This window comes from Solanum verrucosum, unplaced genomic scaffold (genome assembly GCF_900185275.1).
Source record: "Solanum verrucosum unplaced genomic scaffold, falcon-dt-bn FXZP01000307.1, whole genome shotgun sequence".
In the NCBI taxonomy this organism is placed as follows: domain Eukaryota; kingdom Viridiplantae; phylum Streptophyta; class Magnoliopsida; order Solanales; family Solanaceae; genus Solanum; species Solanum verrucosum.
The window spans coordinates 265,665-288,630 of record NW_026020264.1 but is presented as its reverse complement, the minus strand read 5'-3'; the positions used below and the strand labels follow the sequence as shown (position 1 = coordinate 288,630).

At 32.8% G+C, this 22,966-nt stretch overlaps 1 protein-coding gene and 1 long non-coding RNA gene across 2 annotated transcripts; one reads left to right on the top strand and one right to left on the bottom strand.

Annotated features, from left to right (window-relative positions):
• Window positions 1-246: 246 nt before the first annotated feature.
• On the top strand, window positions 247-15,069 carry LOC125833545 (uncharacterized). The gene is made up of 3 exons (XM_049512710.1): window positions 247-363; window positions 592-845; window positions 14,994-15,069. Exons 1-3 carry the CDS (start codon window positions 247-249, stop codon window positions 15,067-15,069), a joined length of 447 nt encoding a protein of 148 aa, XP_049368667.1.
• A 2,708-nt stretch (window positions 15,070-17,777) lies between these two features.
• Window positions 17,778-20,740, bottom strand: LOC125833700 (uncharacterized). The gene is made up of 2 exons (XR_007443314.1): window positions 20,631-20,740; window positions 17,778-18,223 (listed from the first exon to the last, which is right to left on the bottom strand). It is a non-coding gene; the product is annotated as an uncharacterized LOC125833700 (long non-coding RNA).
• Window positions 20,741-22,966: the final 2,226 nt, after the last annotated feature.

Below are 22,966 nucleotides of genomic sequence, written 5' to 3'. Positions count from 1 at the left end.
CGAGTTGAACTAGTTGCATATCATCTAAAGAATGTTGCTAGGACTTAGTTTGATCAGTGGAAATGGAGTAGAGCTGAGGATGCACCACCTGCGTGGGCTTGTTTTGAGGAGGATTTCTAAGGGCGTTTCTTTCCCCGAGAACTTAAAGTGGCTAAGGTACGAGAGTTCCTCACACTTAAGCAAGATTCTTTGAGTGTTCATGAGTATGGGTTGAAATTCACCCAACTATCCCGTTATGCTCCGTAAATGGTTGCGGACATCAAGAGTAGAATGAGTTTGTTTGTTGCTGGATTGGCTCGTCTGTCGAGTAAGGAAGTTAGGGCTGCAATGCTGATAAGTGACATGGATATCTCAAGATTAATGGTATATGTGCAGCAGGTTGAGGAAGAGAAGTTGAGGGATAGGGAAGAGTTTAAGAATAAGATAGTTAAGACAGGGAATGAGTCCGGAGAGCAGAAGAGTAATGCCAACCGGTCATCCTTCCAACATAAATAGAAAGGACTTGCTCCATCATCTGCTAGTGCACCTGCACCTAAGAACAAATGTGAGTACATTAGTCAGAATTTCAGAGCTAAGCCTGCATATTCTTAGGGTAACATGGCGCAATGGGGTAGTAAGCCTCTTGCCTGCGCTAAGTATGGTAGGAACCACTCAGGTACATGTCGTGCGGGCTCCACTGGTTATTTCAAGTGTGGTCAGAATGGTCATTTCATGCGAGTATACCCAAAGAGCAAGCAGGGTAATGGTAATGGGGCCAATAGAACTCAGTCTTCTTCAATTGCTCCACCAGAAAGAGCTTCACCTAGAGGGGATACTTCCGGTACTGGAAGAGGAACAAACCGCTTGTATGCTATCAATAGTCGCCAAGAGCAAGAGGATTCGCCAGATGTTGTCACTGGTATGATCCATGTCTTTGACTTTACTGTTTATGCTTTGCTAGACCTAGAAACAAGTTTATCTTTTGTAACTTCATCTGTTGGTGAGTCTATTCTACTATCGTGATTGTCCCGTTTCTGTTAATCATAAGAGTACCATGGCTGATTTAATTGAGTTAGACATGGTAGATTTTGATATCATTCTAGGTATGGACTGGATTTATGTTAGTGATGCCTCAGTTGATTGTAGATCTCGAGTTGTCAAGTTCCAGTTTCCAAATGAGTTAGTCTTAGAGTGGAAAAGTTGTTCAACATTGCCTAAGGGTCGTTTCACTTCGTACCTTAAGGCAATGAAGTTAGTTTCTAAGGGGTGTGTCTATCACTCAGTCCGAGTTAATGACTCGAGTGTTGAGATACCTCTTATTCAGTCAGTTTCAGTAGTAAAAGAGTTTCCAGAAGTCTTTCCAGATGATCTACCTGGAGTCCCTCCTGAGAGAGATAGACTTTGGTATAGTTATTCTCCCAGATACTCGTTTTATATCTATTCCGCCATATAAAATGGCACCAGCAGAGTTAAAAGAGCTTTAAGAGCAGTTAAATGATCCCATAGATAAGGGCTTTATTCGACCAAGTGTCTCACCTTGGGGTGCTCCGGTCTTATTTGTGAGAAAGAAAGATGGTTCCCTTAGGATGTGTATAGACTACTGTTTGTTGAACAAGGTTACCATCAAGAATACATATCCTCTCCCAAGGATTGATTATCTTTTCGATCAACTTCAGGGTGCCACTTGCTTCTCTAAGATAGATCTCAGATCTGGCTACCATCAGTTACGAGTAAGGGAATGTGATATTCCAAAGACAGCTTTCAGAACCCGTTATAATCATTATGAGTTTTTGGTCATGTCCTTTGGTTTGACCAATACACCTGCAGTATTCATGGGCCTTATGAATAAGGTATTCAAACCTTATTTAGATATGTTTGTTATCATTTTCATTGATTACATACTAATCTATTCAAGGAATGAAGAAGATTATACTAGTCATCTCAGAATAGTTCTCTAGACTTTAAAAGATAGAGAGTTGTATGCCAAGTTCTCTAAGTGTGAGTTTTGGCTTGAGTATGTAGCTTTCTTAGGCCACATTGTGTCTGGAGAGGGGATTAAAGTTGATACCCAGAAGATTGAGGCAGTGCAGAATTGGCACTAGACCCATATCTCCAACTGTTATTAGGAGTTTCTTAGGATTAACTGGCTATTATAGAAGGTTCGTAGAGGGTTTCTCATTTATTTCATCCCCGTTCACCAATTTAACTCAGAAGACAGTGAGGTTTCAATGGTTTGAAACTTTGTGAGAAAAGTTTTTAGGAATTGAAAAAGAGGTTGACTACTGCCCCAGTTTTGACCTTACGAGAAGGTACTCAAGGCTTTGTTCTCTAGTATGATGTGTCTAAAGTTGGTTTGGGTTGCGTGTTAATGTAGAATGGCAAAGTCATAGATTATGCCTCCAGACAGTTGAAAGTTAATGAGAAGAATTACCCAACCCATGACTTAGAGTTGGCTGATGTAGTATTTGCCTTGAAGATTTGGTGTCATTATTTGTATAGTGTTCATGTTGATGTATTCACTTATCATAAGAGTCTTCAATATGTGTTCACTCATAAAGACCTTAATCTCAGACAAAGGAGATGGTTAGAATTACTCAAGGATTATGACATGAGTATTCTTTACCACCCAGGTAAGGCTAATGTTGTTGTTGATGCTTTAAACATGTTGTCTATGGGTAGTACTGCCCATGTTGAGGAGGAAAAAAGAGAGTTAGTGAAAGATGTGCATAGACTTGCACGCTTAAGAGTCCGACTAATAGATTTCATAGAAGAAGAAGTAGTGGTGATGAATGGGGCAGAATCTTCATTAGTGTCAGAAGTGAAAGAAAAGCAAGACCAAGATCCAAATTTTTCTTGAATTGAAGGCAAATGTTCATAAGCAAGAAGTATTAGCTTGTGAACAAGGGGGAAATGGAGTATTGAGTTATCAAGGTAGGTTGTGTGTACCAATGGTGGATGGACTATAAGAAAGGATCATGGAGCAAGCTCATAGCTCCAGATATTCCATTCATCTGGGTTCTAAAAAGATGTATCGTGATTTGAGAGAAGTGTATTGGTGGAATAGTATGAAGAAGGGCATTGCAGAATTTGTTGCTAAGTGCACAAATTGCCAACAAGTTAAAATAGAGCACCAAAGGCCCAGTGGTTTGGCTAAGACTATAGAACTTCCGGAATGGAAGTGGGAGATGATTAATATGGACTTCATCACACATTTACCAAGGTCTCGCAGGTAGCATGATTCTATTTGGGTGATTGTCGACAGAATGACAAAATCAACCCATTTTTTTGTCGGTAAAGACTACTCATTCGGCAGAAGATTATGCTAAGTTGTATCTTTAAGAGGTGGTAAGACTTCATGGGTTTCTGGTATCCATTATTTCAAACAGATGTGCGTAATTTACTGCGCAGTTTTGGAAGTCATTCCAAAAAGGATTGGGTTTAAAGGTGAACTTCAGTACTGTCTTTCATTCTCAGACAGATGGGCAAGCAGAGCGCACTATTCAGACCTTAGAAGATATGTTAAGGGCTTCTGTGATTGATTTCGAAGGGAATTGGGATGATCACCTACCTCTCATTGAGTTTGCTTACAACAATAGTTACCACTCGAGCATCCAAATGGCTCTTTATGAAGCTTTTAATAGGAGAAGATGCAGATCTCCTATAAGATGGTTTGAAGTTGGTGAAGCATGGTTGATAGGACCAGATTTGGTTCATCAAGTTATGGAGAAAGTGAAATTGATTCAAGAGAGGTTGAAAACGGCGCAGAGTCGCCAGAAATCCTACAATGATGTTAGGAAAAGAGCATTAGAGTTTGAAGTAGATGATTGGGTATATCCTAAAGTTTTACCCATGAAAAGTGCTATGACATTTGGTAAGAAGGGGAAGCTTAGTCCCCGGTATATTGGCCCTTACAGAATATCGAAAAATGTAGGTAGTTTATGAGTTGAAGCTACCCCAAGAGTTAGTTGCGATTCATCCAATGTTTCACATCTCTATGTTGAAGAAATGCATGGGAGATCATTCATTGATCATACTAACTTAAGATATTGGGATCAATGATAGTTTATCTTATGAAGAGATTCCGGTTCAAATTCTAAATCGCCAAGTTCGCAAGTTGAGAACAAAAGAGGTAGCATCAGTCAAAGTCCTTTGGAGGAGCCAATTTGTTGAAGAAGCTACTTGGGAAGCTGATGAGGATATGAAGAAGAGATATCCACATCTCTTCGAATCTGGAGAAGTTTCGAATTAAGGTACTAATCCTTTCTTAGTATTTATTTATATGTTGGTATGTTGTTTTGCATTTGCTTGTGGGTGCTTGAACTGAATGTTGAATGTTACACCCTTAGCCTAGTAAGAGTAATCTCATTCGAGGATGAATGTTTCCAAGGGGGAGATATTGTAAAATCTCAAAATTTGAAATAACTAGGAAGAAGCTAATAATTGGAAATAGTCATTTTGGAAAGAATGAAAATCTGGAAATTTTGTTAAGTTAGAATAAGTTGAGTTTTGGTCAACTTCAAACGGCCATAACTTCTAGCTCAGGATGAGTTAGGTGTACTTCCAGATATGGTAGGAAATCTCTTGGAATGATCTTTCCAACGCCGCCGAGTTTGCGTGATTCCAAGTTCGTATGAGTGAGTTATATCCTTTGGAAGTTGCGTTGTTCGAATAAGAAAAGTCTAAAATCAGATTTTAGAAGGGTAGTTTGGTCTTTTCGTTACCCAACCTAATTAATTCGTTTTTAGGAGTTTAATTGGGTAAAGCCAGATTTTAGTCAGTTTAGAAAAAGTGAATTTCACGCTAAGGTTGGAGAAAGAAGAAGAGAAAGTAAGATTCGTCAAGATCGTCGAGTTTAGCTTGTGGATTTCGTCCAGGGGTGATCCCTACGAGGTATGTGAGATTACATATCATTGGGTTAGTTCACCCATGCGTCAATCATGATTCAATTTAGCGAAATATGTTTGATTTGAAAGTAAATCCTTTGAGTTCTTGATGAAACTCGTTTGAATTCTTGTGGGTTATTTTATTGAAGCTTCTTGCGCTTTGATTCATGTTTCCAGGTGTAATTTCAGTTTGAATCTAGTATATATTGAAGGTATATATGATTCTAAGTGTTTGGGGAAATAACCATTGAAGTTTAGAGGGTATAGAGATGAAAAACGAGCAAGAAAAATTGGAGTTCACCTGGACAGGGGCTTGGGGAGTCGCACCTCTCAGAGCTCCATAAGAGGCTCTCTGAACTTTGACATCTGGGGCACCGCGCCAGCCAGAGCTCCCCAAGTCAGTCTTTGAACTTTGAGGGATGGCGCCCCGCGCCTCTTAGAGCGTCAGGGACGCCAGTTCTCCCCATTTGTTCCTCACCTTTTAGTACTTGTTCCTTCGCAATATACCTATCTTTTCTAGTTGATTCCAACACTCTAAGGTACATCTAAACATCATGAAATCATCCATAAACATGAGATCATGAACTCTGAATCCATAATCAAATTCAAGGAAAGTTAAGATTAAAGTCAAGAGAAATAATAGTCAAGTCAAGAGAAGTTTATAAAATTTTCAAAAGTCTTTCACAAACGTTTTAACTTTGTTTAAAGACTTAAGATTTAAGTTAACCAAAGAGTAAAGAGTTGAGTTCATTTCTTCAAAAGAAGTATATCGGGACTATGTATTCCAAAGAGTAAAATGTTTTCACATTTAAACAACAAAAGAAAATCTTGATTTCCAAATAGCCTTTGAGCTAGTTTTCAGAAAATAGTAATCGCTTTTTAAATTAAGCAAGAGAGGAAACTATGATTTCCAAGATAGCCTTTGAGCTAAGTTTTTGAGCAATTATCTCAAATTACAGAAAGAAGTATGTTTGTAAACATAATAGCTAATATCACATTTTTGGGAGTAGTATTGAGCACCAATATAGGAGAGAGTTCAGGCAACTCACAGCCCCCATAAACCATGTAGCCAGCATGGGTAGAAAAGGGTCATACTTTTTAAATGATTCATTTAGTGCTTTTTAGCATAGACTAGTGGATCCACTTAGTATTTTAGGTTCTATACCTCGGCAAGGTATAGGACGGCCCTGGCAGCGTGGGCAAAATGTTGTATCATCACAATAGCTCTTACGTGATGGTTGTCGGTTAGAAAAACTCCCACAGAAGTAATTGTATTCTTAAATACACAGTTTATTTGTATTTTTATATACATCTCAGAGTTATATGTATTTTTGCATACACACAGAGTTTACATAATGTTTAAATAGCTTTTCTTTATATTGCACTTGTTTTAAACTACTTTATATTGATATAAGTTCAGTTATGCTGAGTTGAGTTTAGCCAGGTCAGTTCTTCAAATTCCTTTCAAGCTTATGTTGTGTTTAGCACTCCATCTCGCATACTCGTACATTCAATGTACTGATGCCAGTTGGCCTGCATCTTATTATGATGCAAACACAGGTAACTAGGCGCATCGTTGATCCAGTGAACACTCCAGAGTTAGTTGGTGAGCCTTTTTGCATTTCAGAGTACTCTTTTTTATTGCTTTCAATTATTTTATTACTTTATTAGGATTTCGTGGGATTTGTCCCGACATCCATCTCAGTTGTTTTAGAGGCTTCGTAGAGAGTCAGATGTTAGTTCTTTAGTCTTTTCATTGTCATTATCTTATGTTAAGACTTGACTTTGCCTTAATGGCCAAGTTGAATGTTCCATTATAACATTCCAGTTTATTTCATAGACTTGTCTTTGTTGAATTAAGTCTTCCGCTGAGTAAGTAAGCTAGGTCAAGGGTTCGCTTGGGGCCAGCAATGGTTCTCGAGTGCCAGTCCCGCCCAGGGTATAGGTTCGGGACGTGGCAATATCATTAAAAACTTTAGCGACTAAGAATACGATATTATCTCAACTACCACTAAATATCTCTTTTTTTATTAGATAGTCATATAGTTTTCTTATCACTAGTGGTTCATGACTATCCCCTCACCAATGACTCACAACTATTATTGATGATTTATAACCAAAAAAACATAAAGCAAAGAAATTCTATTAGATTAGGTTTGCTTAAAATCCCACGGAGATAGAAGTTCCATATCTCACCCGATGTGGAACTCAACACATGTGTGCACGCCTAGTTAGGATTAATTTGATATATAAATCTGATATTATGATAAGAAATGAACTTTGAAACTAATTTAACTCAAGAACTAGCTCAAGTCCATATAAAGACACAAAAGTTCAACTCATCAAATATCCATCCATACTTCTCTAGAGGTGTGGGGTTCGAGCCAATGCTAAGAAATTAGTAAGGATTCTTAAGATGAAATTTTTAAGTGTGAATCTGAATCAATCGACTCAAGAAGTATGTAACAAACACAAGATGGTAAATAAAAAAAAGAATGTATATATATATTTTGAAGTGAAACGTTTTGATATTTTCAACTTTTACGGATTTTCTATTTCAAATAATAATAGGGAAAATTGTACTTATAACCACAGTTTCATTTAATTGTAATTCGTAGCAAACACTTGTCATTCGCCTCTCTCCCCAGAGAATCTCGCTCGCCACTTTCCCCCGCCTCTCTCACTTTATACAAACACAAATGTATAAATTGTGTTTGTATAAAGCGAGAGAAAATTGGATACACAAATACATATATTTCCATCATATACACTTATAATTATACAAATACAAATCTCCCCCTTCCATTTCTCTTTTGCCTTTCTCTCTTTCTCGCTTTATACAAACACAAATTATACAAATTACAATGTATAGTTTGTGATGTATAAAGCGAAAGAGAGAGATTTGATATACAAATGTTTTATTTCGATTCAATTGTATACAACTTCAAATTTTATGCAGATATACAAACGCAATCATTGATACATATACATAGTAGTTACGTATATACAATTATCCAACCGATATACATATACAATTGCTGCGCTTTTATACAAACGAGAGGCCTGTTAGCAATTTATACAAATATGATGCTCCATAGCAAACTTTATTATGCAAGCTATAGCTATAACATACAAATATAATTTTTATGTTTGCTAAACCTAAAATTTACTCATAATAATAACTATCCAACACAATTTCTAACTTCTACAAACTTTTTTTCTCTCTTTAACGTATAATGATTATTTTCTATCCAACACAATTTCTAACTTCTACAAACTTTTTTTCTCTCTTTAACGTATAATGATTATTTTCTAATTTCAATTCAAATACATATCCAAAAGGAAAGTTGACACATTGATAAACAGGGGCAAAACTATAGTACATTATTGTCACATTCTAATAAAATTCAATAACTTTATTTCAAATTTTATTCAATAACTTTATAGAGATAACTATTCAGATTGTAAATCATAGCCCATTAACTAAACATGTTGGCTCCGCCGCTACTGACAAATGTCACTTCAAAATAATCTTAAGAAATAGTGATCCCTTGTCACCTCCTTCTTGTATCTTTTCAGTACGTACACTCGTAGTTTTGGAACACTCTAGATTAATCTCCTAAAAGCATAAGATAAATCATATTAAAAAAGATTGCAATCTTTTAAAATGGAGAGAGTACCACAATATTTGTGTGTTAAAGCAATGACAGGTAAATGGACATTGTACACTAGTTCAGACTCTTGGCTGGATTTTATGGAGTAGTCTATCTTGCTTTTGTACTGATTGTGATTGAAAATTATCTTATCCCCTACAGACTATTGTCCCTAGATAGAAACAAAGCTTTCCTAATTTGCTTTTCATGAGTATATCTCATGGCCACACACCCTCACTTCAATAATATTTCAACAGTTTTATTTTATTTGTCTGGTTTCAACGTGATAGGAAATTTTAAAAAGTAACTATGTATTGTGTTTTTGTATATTCTACATGATTCAGTATTAAGCTAAAATCAGACAAACAAATACAAACAAAGAGTGAATAAATCATTTTTGTTTCATTCTATAGACTGGTTGTTTCTAGCTCTAAAGAATCTATATCACGTAGATGTATATTCTATATATTAAGCATATTATATTGTGTCACAATAATTGCTTGTAGAATTATATTGCTTGATGAATATTGTGACAAGTGCGATGACATATGTAGTGTGTATATGCACATTAGCACATATGAAACATAAATCTAATCACATGTTTATCTTCTTCTTTTCCTTCTATTCTTTTTTTATAAAAAAAACAAAGAAGAAAAGAATCACATGTTTATCTTATTATACCTTATGTTTATCATTTTTTGTTCGAAAATTTTAATACACCTTGTTTGGATGGTCGTTAACTTTTGTGTTGTATTATTAATTTAAATACAATGTTTGTTTTGATTATTATTTCAATTTGATTGTATCGTATCGTTTAAATCTATCGTTAAGGGTAACGATGAAAAGATCTGTTTTATAACGACCAATTTGGTGTGATCGCGTCGTTACCTTAATATTTTCTTCTCATTTTGTCTTTATTTATTTATTATTTAATCAAATCATATTTCCTTTTGTATCCTACTTTTTTATAGTAGCTCTACCTCGTACCTACTTTTCTTGTAGGTTTATCATCCAAATTATGGATATATGACATTATGTACGATGGAGAACAATACAATCTATCCAAACACTGTATTCACTAAAACAATACAACACAATACAATATAATACGATACATTATTAAACAATATCACTACAACAAATATGATATATAGCTACGAAATTATTAGCTATGACATCAAATTCGTCAATAATTATTCGCTTTTAGTGACAAAATTTACTTTTCGTGCTTAAATATATGAGACACATACTTTTAGTGATGAAACAAAAAAACCGTAGCAAAGTAGTGTTACTCACGAATTTAAAGTTATCGGTGACACATTATTTCGTCACTAATAATGTATCTAATTCATGACAAATTATTTTTTGTCTTAAAATTTATTGATTTTTTTACCCAAAAAAATTTCATCTAAAAAAATATGTTGTTACATTATCGACAAATTAGAATTCATAGTTACATATTATAAGTTTTAGCTATAAGAATTTAACTTTAATTATGATATTTATATTCGTCACTAATAGTATAAATAATTGGTGACAAAGATTTTATTCTCTCTAAACAATCTGTGATTCAGTGACAACAAAAAAATTGTCACGAAATATGTAAGGTGTTAAATAGCGACGACTTAAAATTTGTAGTGAATAATTCAACTATTTGCTACGAAAAAAATTCATAGCTAAATACAATTTTTTTTGCTACAATTGTTCATAATTACAAGTGACAATTTACAAAAAGAATAATATAAGTGCTTCATAAGAAATATACAGAGTCCTTTTGTTAATTGGCGAGGGAAAATATTAAAACCAACGAATTTGGTCCGTTTTGTAAAAATGAAAAAGTTCAATTCATGAATTTTCTTAAATTACACAATTATGCATCATTTCAAAAATACAATCCAGGTTATAAGTATCGTGAGTGGGGTACGATTGTGCCACTAGATCACTAATATTTGTTGGTTTAACACTTTTGTTTTTTATTTGATACACTTTCATCGATAAAGACGATAGAAAAATTAATTTCTCAAGTCTTGGTGCTAATTTTGGTGTGTGTCTATTGATTTGTGATTGGTAAACTGCATAGACTAAGTCGATCTATATGCTTCTGTCTAAAAATATGTAGTTATTTAATAGTAATTTCACAAATGCATGTAGATCAACTATACAGAGATAACATCGACTTACAAACTTAGACTTTGCAAAGGTACGAAATATTTCATGAATTTCTATTAACTTTTCTATCAGTGTGAAAATCAAAATAAACTAAAAAAATGAAAGCACAAATGAAAGAAACGAACAACCTAGGATTTCAAATATATTATGATGAAGTACTATAACTATGGGTATCGATGTTTGTGCCTAATTAATACATTTAATAACAAAATAATTTTTGGTATATAAAATATAGTCATTAGCGACGATATAATATTGTCGGTAGTATAACCTTTTTAGTGACAAAACATACTATTATCTACAAAAAATATACTTTTTACGACAAATGAATTTGTCACAAATGTTTAAGCATTTGGGGACGATTTTTCTTTTTGTAGTTAATATAATACTTTTAGCGACGAAGCACTAAATCGTCTTTGTATACTTTTAGAGACACACATTTAGTGACGACTGAGTGACAAATTATTTTTTGTCTCACAAGAATTTTAGTGACGAAATATGATTTATAAATGATGAAATTATTTGTCCCTGATAATCGAATTTGTTGTAGTGTATGTAACAACCATCGATCCAAACAAAGTGTTAAATTGAATCGGGCTCCAATGTGAGTTTCGAACATCAGGTAGAAAATAAAAACAAACACTAAATTTGGATCAAAGCTTTGATGATATATAGACTAGAAATATGGGTTTTTGACTACGTTTTACCTTTTATTAATTGCTACATTTTAATTAATTGTGTTTGATCTAGGATATGTGTGTTTTACTTATTATGTGAGTTTTATTATACAGGACTTAATATTGAGCTAATTAGGAGCATTTTTAAAGCTAAAATGAGCACTATTAAAGGACCAAGTCTGAATAATACATTGGCAGTAATCATTTGATTATTATGTGTGTCATAAAAATTGTAGAAATAAGAAAAAAGACAAAGTGGTGTAAGGGGAATTAAGTTGATGATGATAAAGCAGTTTCAGCAGAGTAACCAACTGTAAAAAAGAGATTAAAAAGTCAAAAGCAGACCAAAAAAACTGACACATACATATTTTGAAATTAAAAACGTAAGGCATACGAACGAGCTATACGATCATCAAACAATATAGACTATAGTATAGTATAAGTAAAGAATATCACTTCGAAACTACCAAGGGTCAACCTTACTCTTGAAGGAACAAGATGAAGCCAAACAAGTTTTAGCTTCAACTTATTTAGGAGAAGAAGTATTTGCGGAGTCTCAGATTTTACTAAGGGGATTCAACTTTTATACAAATATATACATTATTTGTGTATTCATATGGAACATAAGTTTCTTAAGAATGAGGAAAAAAGACTCATGCTCGATATGAAAAAATTATTTGTATTCTGTAGGAGGATTTTATCGAAACATAGCTAGTTTCTACTATTATTGATTTATAAATCTATGATTTGTTTATTTGGTAAGATTATATAAGAGTAGGAGAAGTTTTGATAATTTTCACATACAAAATCTAGAATTTTCTTGACTATTAAAAGATTTAAATATTTCAAATTATAATTAGACGTCATGTCCATGTAAATCCTTACTATAACTCTAATGTTTTTCAGATATTTGCACGACCTTTTTTGCTGTAATATTATTGAATATAGAAAAAATCAGAGCAGATTTAAATCTGTTATTTAGGAAAAAATTAAAATAGAGAGAAAGTGAAAATCAAGCCTTGTTTTGCAATAATTTTTTTTTGTTCTGGCACATTTTATTGCAGTATTTTTTTTTTTGTTTTGGTACATTCTGTTGCATTAATTAGGCGGTAGATGGATTCTGGCCACAATTTCAAATTTAAAAGACTATATTTGTTGTTTTGCATTTTGTGTGTCCTGATGACTTCTGCCAATGTTTTGTTCATAAATCTTATTTATCTGCCCTTCACAAAACTTCCCCTCAAGGGAAAGATATTTTATTAATATTACCTACTGTATCGAGGAAATCTCGCATGATAAAAAAGACGAATCAGATCATGACACGTAACTAACTAGAAAATTTGGAGGGATCATAACCAAGGCTGGAACTCCTCCCGTGGACAAGCCCTCTTGATAGTTGTGAAACGCCTTCATAATAACTTTATGGAAGATCAACCATCAATATCGATTATATTTTGTGTTGTCGGGACTTTCTCAATAAAAAAATTCGAAATATAGAAAATCATTATTTATTAGTTTGATATGGTTATAAATCTGTATTTTTACTAAATAGGATGGATTGAACTTATGGATTTATTTCATATCATAATTCAAGCGTTAAAAATAGATTTACTCTTTTTTTTTCGATGCTCGTGATTGGTGATTTATTAAATTTGTGATTGGTGATCAGTGATCAGTGAATCCAATGCTATATATATAAATTCTGTTTGAATTGGCATATGTCTTGAATATTCTGCCATGACAGTAGTAAAGGCGGTGGGTTTAGGATAAAGATATTTAATTGGTCATTTGTATAGTGGCTGCAGCTCTGCAATGTGATTCACAGCTACATTCTTTTCATTTTCTTACTATAAATAAGAATAATGTTGGAACAATATATGTATATATATATCCACCAATGAATTAAGTAGAAACTTCAGAGTTTGGTTTAAAGAATTAATTACTTGTTATTATTAGATATCTAAAGTGGCACTTGCAAGTTGCATGTGATATATGCAGAGAGTTGAGAATAATGTTTAGAATTATTATACATATCAACCAATGAAATACTGTAGGTATATCTCGTGTGTCACACGTATATCTCATATCAGTTAAAATTAGACACGGAAGCTCAAAATAATGAATGGTAATCCTATTTTGATAGTGGCATGTGATTTATGCAGAGAGTTGATGTGTATTGGCAGGGGCGGACCCACGTAGTGTCCTTCAGGTACTCGAGCACCCATTAACCTTGTCTCAGAATGTGTATATATATACCCTCTGCATCGATGGCATATGGAGCATACATGTCAATGGGTTCAAGCTGATTCAAGTATAGATTATATGTGAAAAGTCACTAAAATTTCAAAAAGTTATTGAATTTTGATCGCCTAATTTCAAAAGAGATGCAATTAGTTGCAAGAACCTAAATGTTGACTCCGTTAAATTTAAATTTTGGATTCGCTTCTACTCTCCGTTATTTGGAGATGCAGAATGTGAGGAAGAGGACGACCAAGGTTGTTTTGATAATTTCATGCCGACATATCACGTTCTTTAACATTCCAAACAGACACAATATTTCCTTAATTTCATACAACACTCTCAATTCTCTTCATCTTGTCAGGCATCACCGTATTAAGTATATGATTCTTTTACACTTTTTACCCAATTCTTTTTCAAGCTCAAGTTGGTATCCATCTTCCTTAAATCTGTTCGTCTCTTTTGTGCTTAAACTGGGTATTCATGTTTACTATCAATTTGTTTGCTAAAGTGGGTTGCTTACCTATAATACCCTACAACTCTTTTTACATATGTGTGTGCATATATATACACACTTGATGCATAGGCCTTTTTATGATTTCTTGTTCCATTTTTGTTTGTGGGTCTCAACCCTGTGTAAATGTGAGTATGCTTGGATTTAAAGATTCAATTCATTTTTTTGGGAACCTTTTATTAGTTGATTTTGAAACAAAGATTCAATTGATCAAGATGTCACATACTACTTCAACAGTAATGTCAAAGTCGTGGAAGGGAAAGTAAATTTGCATTTCTATGAATAAATCATAAATGTGATTTCTAAATTGCAATAAATGTGTTCAATCAACATTGAAATGACTACATTTATCTACTTTTACTATTAGACACTTATGTTGTTCGGATTTTACACCCATATTCATGCCAGTATTCGATTCGGGTGCAGATTTAGGGGTCGGATTGTTCATCACATAAATTAATGATTGAAAAGAAAGGATTCAAGTGCATATATGAGTGCTAGAATAGGAAAAATAAATGTATATTACTCATATAAATAATATGCTCATGAAACCAATATACAAATATTAGGACCAATGTTTCACATGCCACATGTTCTTGGCGGAAGGTGCATTTCCATTTCTCTGGAACAAGTCCAGTGTTTCACATGCCACCTCCATGTTCTATTATGATTCAGGTCAGCAGTACCTCCTAATTGATCTGCTCTACTATATTATAAATAAATGCTTATGAAATCAAAATTTCTGCTATATAGATGAGCTCTTCTTATCTGTCTTCAAACACAAAATATGTACTTGAAATTGAGCACATATAAAAACAATGTTGTACGTGTTATTATTTAACAAAACCTTTAAAAGTAATTGTGTTTCTTATGTCTCTAGGAATCGGAAAAAGGATACTGGCATGTACCAGTTGCCTCATAACTTGAATATGAAGAGGAAAGGGACTCTGCATTAGGCATGCCAATTCTAATATGTCAAATCAAAATTCTGCCAGTGTAAACATATGTAAGTGCCTTTTACCAAAGAGAATGTGGATTGAATCTTCTCAATCTTATTGATCCCCATTCTCTATTCTTGTTTTCTAGCTAAAATAGTGAAATATCAAAATATGACATTGTATATAACCTTAGGATTCATATGAGTTATTTGAACTCAAAAACTTCAGACTCACTGTATTTTCAAAACTTCCCCTCCCCAACTCTCAATTACTTATAAATTGATGTGTCATGTACACCTTTCTATTTGTTCTGTTCTTCTGTTTTGTTGTATAGGAAATATTGCGTGACATAATAGTTGGAGTCGCTTGTGATATTCTTGCTTCAAGTGTAAGTTCTTCAGTTCTATTTTTCAATTTTTTGTTGCTTCAGTAAGTAGTAAACTATATACCAGTGGAATTAATTCTCTGATGAACAGTGCTTATATAATTGCCCATAATTTTCTTTTAGTTTTATTCTAAAATGAAGCTTATAAGTTGTCTGAAAAGCTGTATAATGAAGATAATAACAGAAAATTAGAGAAACTAAGCCAGAGTGATTATTGAAAACACGGCAAAATATAAATGTTGGGCCTGTGTTGAGCACAGGCCATACCTATCTAGTATATATGTGTGTGTGTAGAAATTAAGAGGCATTTGTATAAAATTAACATATCACACTCAACGACCATATGATCTCTTGGGTGGGTGCTTAAGGCTCTTTTTGTGTTGTTGAACCCGAGTTCAAATCTCACTTTTTAACATGTCTTTTTTATATTTGCTGGAATACTATAGATCCACCAATGAAATGCCTCCAAACGTGAGCTTTCTTTAGCATTTTCATGATATATATATATTGCAGAATGAGTCGTTTATTAGATGATTCTTGAAAATGGCGAAACCACATAGCCCATCCCTAGTGTTGATTACGCCTAAATATGGAAAAACTACTTTGCTATGCAAATATTTCTACTATATTTATTAATTTTTTTGTAGTTTGAAATAATATATATTGTTTTATTGATTAATAACTTCAAGTAAAATATGTCTAGGTATATGTATTTTTGCTATCAGATACACTAAAATAGGGAGAGAGGTAAGTAAGAAAGTCAGATACATGTAAATTCACTTGAATAAAGTGTATCTAAAACAAATTGCACCTAATTTTAACCTCATGTATTCAAGATTCATGTATATGAATGTATCTAACGTCCATATACATGTGTTCGAAGTCTAAAATATCATAAGATTCATAATATTACAAATTTATCCAAATAGACTCTATCATTCATAAAGTTCCAAGTTAATTTTAAAGTTGCTTAATTTGCAAAAGTTAATAAAATTGACTAGGTCTTAAGTAGGGTCCTAAAATTGCTATTTGTGCACTTCGTCCCCTTTGAGAATCCTGAGGCCCAATCAGCAGTAATGGGCCAAAGGAAGCTCATAGGGTCAGTAAAATCCAATAAATGTCTCTAGTGTGATAAACAATACAAATTCCAAAATAACAAGTAAGTTTTTTTTGGATAATTTCAGTGAGATCTTTTTAGGTTTAATCTCATAACACTAACCTTCTTCGTGATTTGGATACCATGCATATCTCCTTATTTTTTAAATAATTCTTGTAATCTATTTATCATTGCAGGGTCTATTTTGGGAGGACGACACATCCATAGGAGTTTATCTCTAAAATATCTAATTACAGACGGAAGAATCTCAATTATCCTACCACAGTCCACAGGTATTGAACGGTAAAGTAGGGTCCCAACCCGTCTACAAAATGGGGCTAGTGTTCAGTCTTGATTAATTCCACCTCTTTGCAAAGTGATGACACTAGTAGTTGTGGAGCACAGATGACGGTTAGATAAGTTTGAGAGGAAAAACTTTGGAGAAGAAAAAAAAAAATATTTTTTTTGAATCTATATAATTTAACAAGAAGGCTAGTTTTTTTAGACTATAAATTTGCAGCTCTTCAATGAGGACTTAATGAGCCATTAACTCTAGTATTAAAGAGAAATAAAGTGGTTGTTACAAGAGTTTAATGCTGAACGAATCTTGATACATTTCTGGTACACTCGAAAATAGTAAATCGACCCATTTTGCCTTACCAGCCCTATTTTTATATGCGCGAGACTACCTTTTTACTATCCGTCTGTTCATAATTACTTGTCCATTTTTGAATTAGCACACCTATTAAGAAAAATAATTATTGACATAGTGAATTTACCAATTTACCCCTATTAATTATGAAGTGGGTAACTTAAAAATTTAAGGTTTTCAAGAAGTTCTACCTTTTTCAAAATAATTAATTGAGAGTATAATAGGTAAAAAAAATTGTCCTTTTTTTATTTGTCAAAATGGACAAGTAATTAGAGACAACTAAAAAAGGAAAAGTGAACAAGTAATTAGAGACCGGGGGAGTAGCTCTTTGCAACTCCAAAGAAAGACCATATAAAAAGGACCCTTGAATTTTATTTTGCGCAAGCTATATCTATATATTATCAGAATTCAACTTTAAGCAAGTTTGAATTTGAGATTGTAGTGATTTAAAATATTTATATCACAAATTGATATTTACTTTGTGTTATTTTTAAGCAATGCCAACCTATAACCTACTATTGAATATAGACATAGGAGCTTCTTCTTTTTTTTCACAACAATTATTTACACATATAAGCAACAACTTTTTTGCCAAAGAGTGCCTACCCCAATGATTACAACAACAGACTTTATAAGGTGCAACACATGAAAACATTACAAGTTCAAACAATGTCTAGTTCTTTATGAGTAAACAACATGTAGCAAAAGCAAAAAAGAGTTTTAACATGGAGTTGGCCTATAAAACCAGTTAATTATTAGTTAGCCCTTGAACTCTCCAGGTTGAACTTCAGTGTCTGGTGACTCTGCATAGGATATTGAGATCAACTCCGACCTGCATTTATCATCTCTGATGTCGTTAAGAGATTTCACCACATTCTCATAGTTGGAATTTTCAGGTACAGATTCAATAGAAGGATCTATCTCTGGTTCACTGTATGATATGGCGATTAGTGACTCCCGAGTCACTTCTTCAGAAATTTCCTTGCCAGATTCTTTCTTATCCATAAAATGATTCTCCTTGTCTTGTAAAATTACAACACTGAATGAAAATATAGATCAATAAGACATGACATACAAAGAAAAACTATAGTAAACAGGAATAATAACATCGGTAAAATGCAATAAACATCTTGATGGACAAACAGGCAATGAAACATCAACAACTAATGCAACATCAACATTATTTGATTTCAAATTCAGATAATGCTTATTGGTTCCCTCTTCAAATTCTACCAATTCGCACGCCATTACTTTAAGACTTTCTCTGTTCTAAAGCAAAACATCATGAGACTGAACACTTCAGGAAAAATATGCACTATATTCAGCTTTAAAAGTCGGTCTCATCAGTTTACCACATGGAAGACATGATTTAACATATTAAAGGCTTGAAGAGCCCCATACTTCATATTCAATCTTTTGATTGCTTGCTATTTTGGGGACAATGTCAGTGTTTGTTAACCTCTCTTCAAGAAACGCTTTAGATGAAACATGAGTTGTAAAAGATAGAGATAGGGGTTGTCAAGATAGAGATAGATCACTTTGAGACAAAAAGGAGCACTTGGTTCCCACATAAACCACCAAACTTGAAAGTTGAAACTGTGCAGACGATAAAAACGAAAAAGGAAAAGGGGTATAATCTCACAATTTATACATGTTATACACCTAAAGAATTCTATAAAATGCACCATGATTAAGAAGATGAGCAAAAGTAACATAAGACTTGTAAAAGAAGAAGTAAAGCAGCAGACTACAAAGTTTGTTTTAAGCCATTAAGTTTAGTGGAGCCACATCATAAGATCACTTACAACCACCTCCTCTACCAACAAAGAAACCAAATTCCTTCAGCATTTGTATCCCTTTCTCATGTTTACGAAATTGCACAAACAAGCTCTATCAACATTCTACCTTCTTAGCTAACTAGCGGATAAGTCTTAGGAAAGATAATAATATTGATCAATCAAATGTAAGATTCCTGTTTACATTCTCAAGAAGCTAAACATAAGAAAAGACACAGAAAGTCTAACACACTGAGTAGGTAATGCTTGGCCAACTATGCGAGTCCTATTGGAAGAAATAAAGAACAAAGTTCCAAATTCAAGAAACATGCATAAACAACACCATCACATTCAGCTCAGTCTCCCTAACTATCATAAACTTTCACCGGCAAAAGGAAAAGAGACCTTCAGAGTTCCTATACCTATAGTGTCTTGGGAAACAGATGGAGAAAAGGACAGCAACTCTAAGCAGGCAAAATTCATGCCATTAATACTTATGTTCAAGAACCACATTAGAATTTCAGGTATAGCAACTACAAATTTTTCCATCCCTTAAGAAAATCTAAAAGATTCCTCTAACGTGGAAACAACAAAGCATTTAGGAATTAAAATACGGTTGTTGCCAAGTCAAACTCAAGATCCTGAAACAACTTCAAGGAAAATACAAAGGATAGATCATTTCATGAAATGGTTTGAACCCTGTGCTAAAACCACCATGGCCAGAAAACCACAATACATAGTGCCATAAGAGCTCAAATGACATGACTGACGGCTGGAATGCTATAACAAACAACTAGGCAAGCATAAGAACAAACCAATTTCAGTTGGTCCAGTCTATAATTTATTAACAACCGTTACTTTGAAGGGAAAAAACATTTTGCAAAAGGGGAACACCTGCTATAACATCATGCCTCAGTTACATTCCGTTCTGTTCCTTCAAACATCTTTTTCTATCTACATAATTGACTTAGTCAAGACTCATCTCAATGAATCAAATATGGGGATTATGATACACATTGACCCCTTCAGACTGGATATCTGTCAACTAGCTACAACAAGATCATACATAATATGCTAAAAAAAAACATAATAGTTATCCATTCCATACACCACATCTTACACAATATCAAGATATTTGTTGAAATAACACAGAACCCAAAACTTGCAGAACATTCAGTTACATTCCCTTTTGTTATTCCAAACAACTTTTTTCTATCTAATTGACTAAGTCAAGACTCAACTGAATCAAATATGAAGATCATGGTTGACCCCTTCAAACTGGAAATCTGTCAACTGGCTACAACAAGACCATAATGTGCTAAAACCCCCACAATTTTATCCATTACATACCCCACAATTTGCTGAAACAACACAGAACCCAAAACTTGCAGAACAATACAGAAAAAGAAAAAACAAACAAGAGCTTTAACCCCCTTAAACCAGCATAGTTGACCAAACCCATCAAACAACAACAAAAATCAAGAAAACTACCAAATACCCATGTGAGAAAGAACCCCATATTCACCCCCAACAATCAAAAATCCAAGTTAAAAGCTCATTAGTTGAATGGTTATGCATAAGAAGAAAGGATAAGATAAAGCAGAGAACAAATTCATTGATTATTTACATGAAATTTAGAGAAAAGAAAGAGAAGAAGAGGGGCTCTGTTACCGTTCTTGATTCTTGAAAATAGCTCCGAATCAGGTCCAGCTCATAACTTTGTCAGCATATATTCATGTCTTTATACTAATTGCTAGTGGCCAAGCCTTCACCTCACCTACACTTTTATTTTATTTTGTGTCTAAATATAATAAAGACAAGTTGGATACACCAAAGAAAAAAAAAAAAAAAGATACACGCAAGTTGCACGTTTTTCCAAATGTGGAAAAATGTTGTTCACATTTCAACTATACTATCTTCTTATTACCAAACGCACCCATCAAACATACAAAATTACCAACTTTGACACTTCTTCGTTGTTTGACAAAGTGTATAAAAATAGTGTGAAAATAATATTTTAGTTATACTGAGATTATTTTTTATAAACTATTTTATTGTATAGAAAAAATAGCATATATTAGGAGTATAATTTATGAAAAAATAGTTACTTACAAAAATATCTTAAATATGGTGAAAAAGATCTTAAGGGACAATTGTGTGTTTGATCATGCTAATGCATGCATTAAAATAGTTTGCATCACTAATACCATGAATTTGCATGTAACAGTAGAATCCCTCTAAATTAGTAAACTCTATAAGATAAAAAAAAAATTCCGATCTTACTAGGGCCTGGGAAAAAATTACCAATTTTGATAAGATAATATATTTTCGAAAGACCTTTATATAAATGCATGTCTCACTGATATTACAAATTAATTATTTTTTAAATTACAAAATATCTAAAATAATTTGGTGAATTTTTTTTATAGATTATATATATTTAAGACAATTTAGTGAAATATGAATCTTTAGAAATTATATATATTTAAGAGTTTGTTGTAGCTATAATGACAGTATTTTCTTAGAAGAAAAATATAAATAATTTATTAATGTGATGATTAGAATATTTCAAGAAATATGAAATATTTTAGAAGTCATTATAAGAATTTGAAGTTTTGAGATTAGTATTTCCATGGGGTTTGTTTGATTGCTGCCAAGTTAGCCTTGTTTCCAGAAAGTGCTACAATATATTTTTCAAAATAACTTCCAATTTTAATCCGAAGTAAGCAGTATTTCATTTTTCGCAAAATTTGAAAAACAAAATTAATGCTGTTAGTCGATGATTTTTAGTTGTTTTTTTTTTTTTTGAAAAATAACAGAATTAAAAAAGGAATTCACTTGTTTTTTGTTTTAAATGACAAAGTTGATAAGATATTTATTTTTCGTGCAATATGTGTTATGAATTCAAATTTTATCACAAACAACTCGTGTACATAGATGATAAAGAGTAAAGAAACACATATTTTTTAAATAAATTACAAATGACAAAGTTGACCAAACGATTGTTTTTTATGTGAGGTTAAATGCGTGTTATGAATTCAAATCTTGCCAACATGCAAAAATCGTATAGGTAAGTGAAGAAAGGTAAAGACACGTACTTATTATTCACTGCGTTTCGTATCGTGTTTCATTAGTCGTTTAATTTACGATTATTAAAAAAATGATATTTTTTATTTATGTTATATTTAGCCATATAATTTATTATATTTAAATGTAAAGTAGATTGTAAATAAAAAAAGTGACAATAAATTAAAATAACCCTTATCGTAATAATGTATATATAAGACCAATATTAGATTATAAGCTTCTTTAATAATATCATAGTAGATCTTAGCAGTACATTATGCTATGGATTTGGAGAAACTAGAGAAAAAATGGTTTCGAATACATGATAATTATTTATATTAATTTAAAATGAAGAGTACATTACTAGTTATTACTAGTAATAAGTAACTAAAAAAAGAAAAGAATATGTACATATGTTATTTTCCTTGAAGATATCATATTAATTAAAAGTAAACATTCTGCATTTATTAAAAAAGTGAAATATATTTCTTAAATATTATGGCCAAACACATGATGAAATTCTCATCCAAATAATATTTGTCAAAAATATTTGGAAATTTATGACCAAACGCTAGCTTAAAATACGAAAAATTTGTCAAATGAGAACCAACGAATCTTCCGTGCACGGTTCAATAAGATCAATTCAAAGTATATAGTATAAAAAATAGGAAAAACTACTAACAAATTTGGCTTAGAAAAAAATGAAGAGAAGAAGACGAGACCATGTTGAAATCTTTTAAAGGTGTTAAATTAATGAATTCACTTTCTAATTTATGTCCTTTCTGACTTTTAGATTGTGACTTTTCTTGTTGTGGGTGATATAATTATAAAGATGATGCACTAGGCAAATTTTAAAAATAAAATAAAGAATTTTAAAAGTTTTCCTATGTGGAGGTAGTATTCCACTTCACACACTATGAATTATTTATGGTCCACTAGGT

Bases quoted from the DNA above. Each gene is read 5' to 3' on its own strand.
- LOC125833545 (XM_049512710.1), top strand. From the start codon at position 247: ATGGTTGCGGACATCAAGAGTAGAATGAGTTTGTTTGTTGCTGGATTG. The intron at 364-591 runs GTATATGTGCAG...GCATATTCTTAG, and splicing joins TGGATATCTCAAGATTAATG to GGTAACATGGCGCAATGGGG. The intron at 846-14,993 runs GTATGCTATCAA...TTATGTCTCTAG, and splicing joins GGAAGAGGAACAAACCGCTT to GAATCGGAAAAAGGATACTG.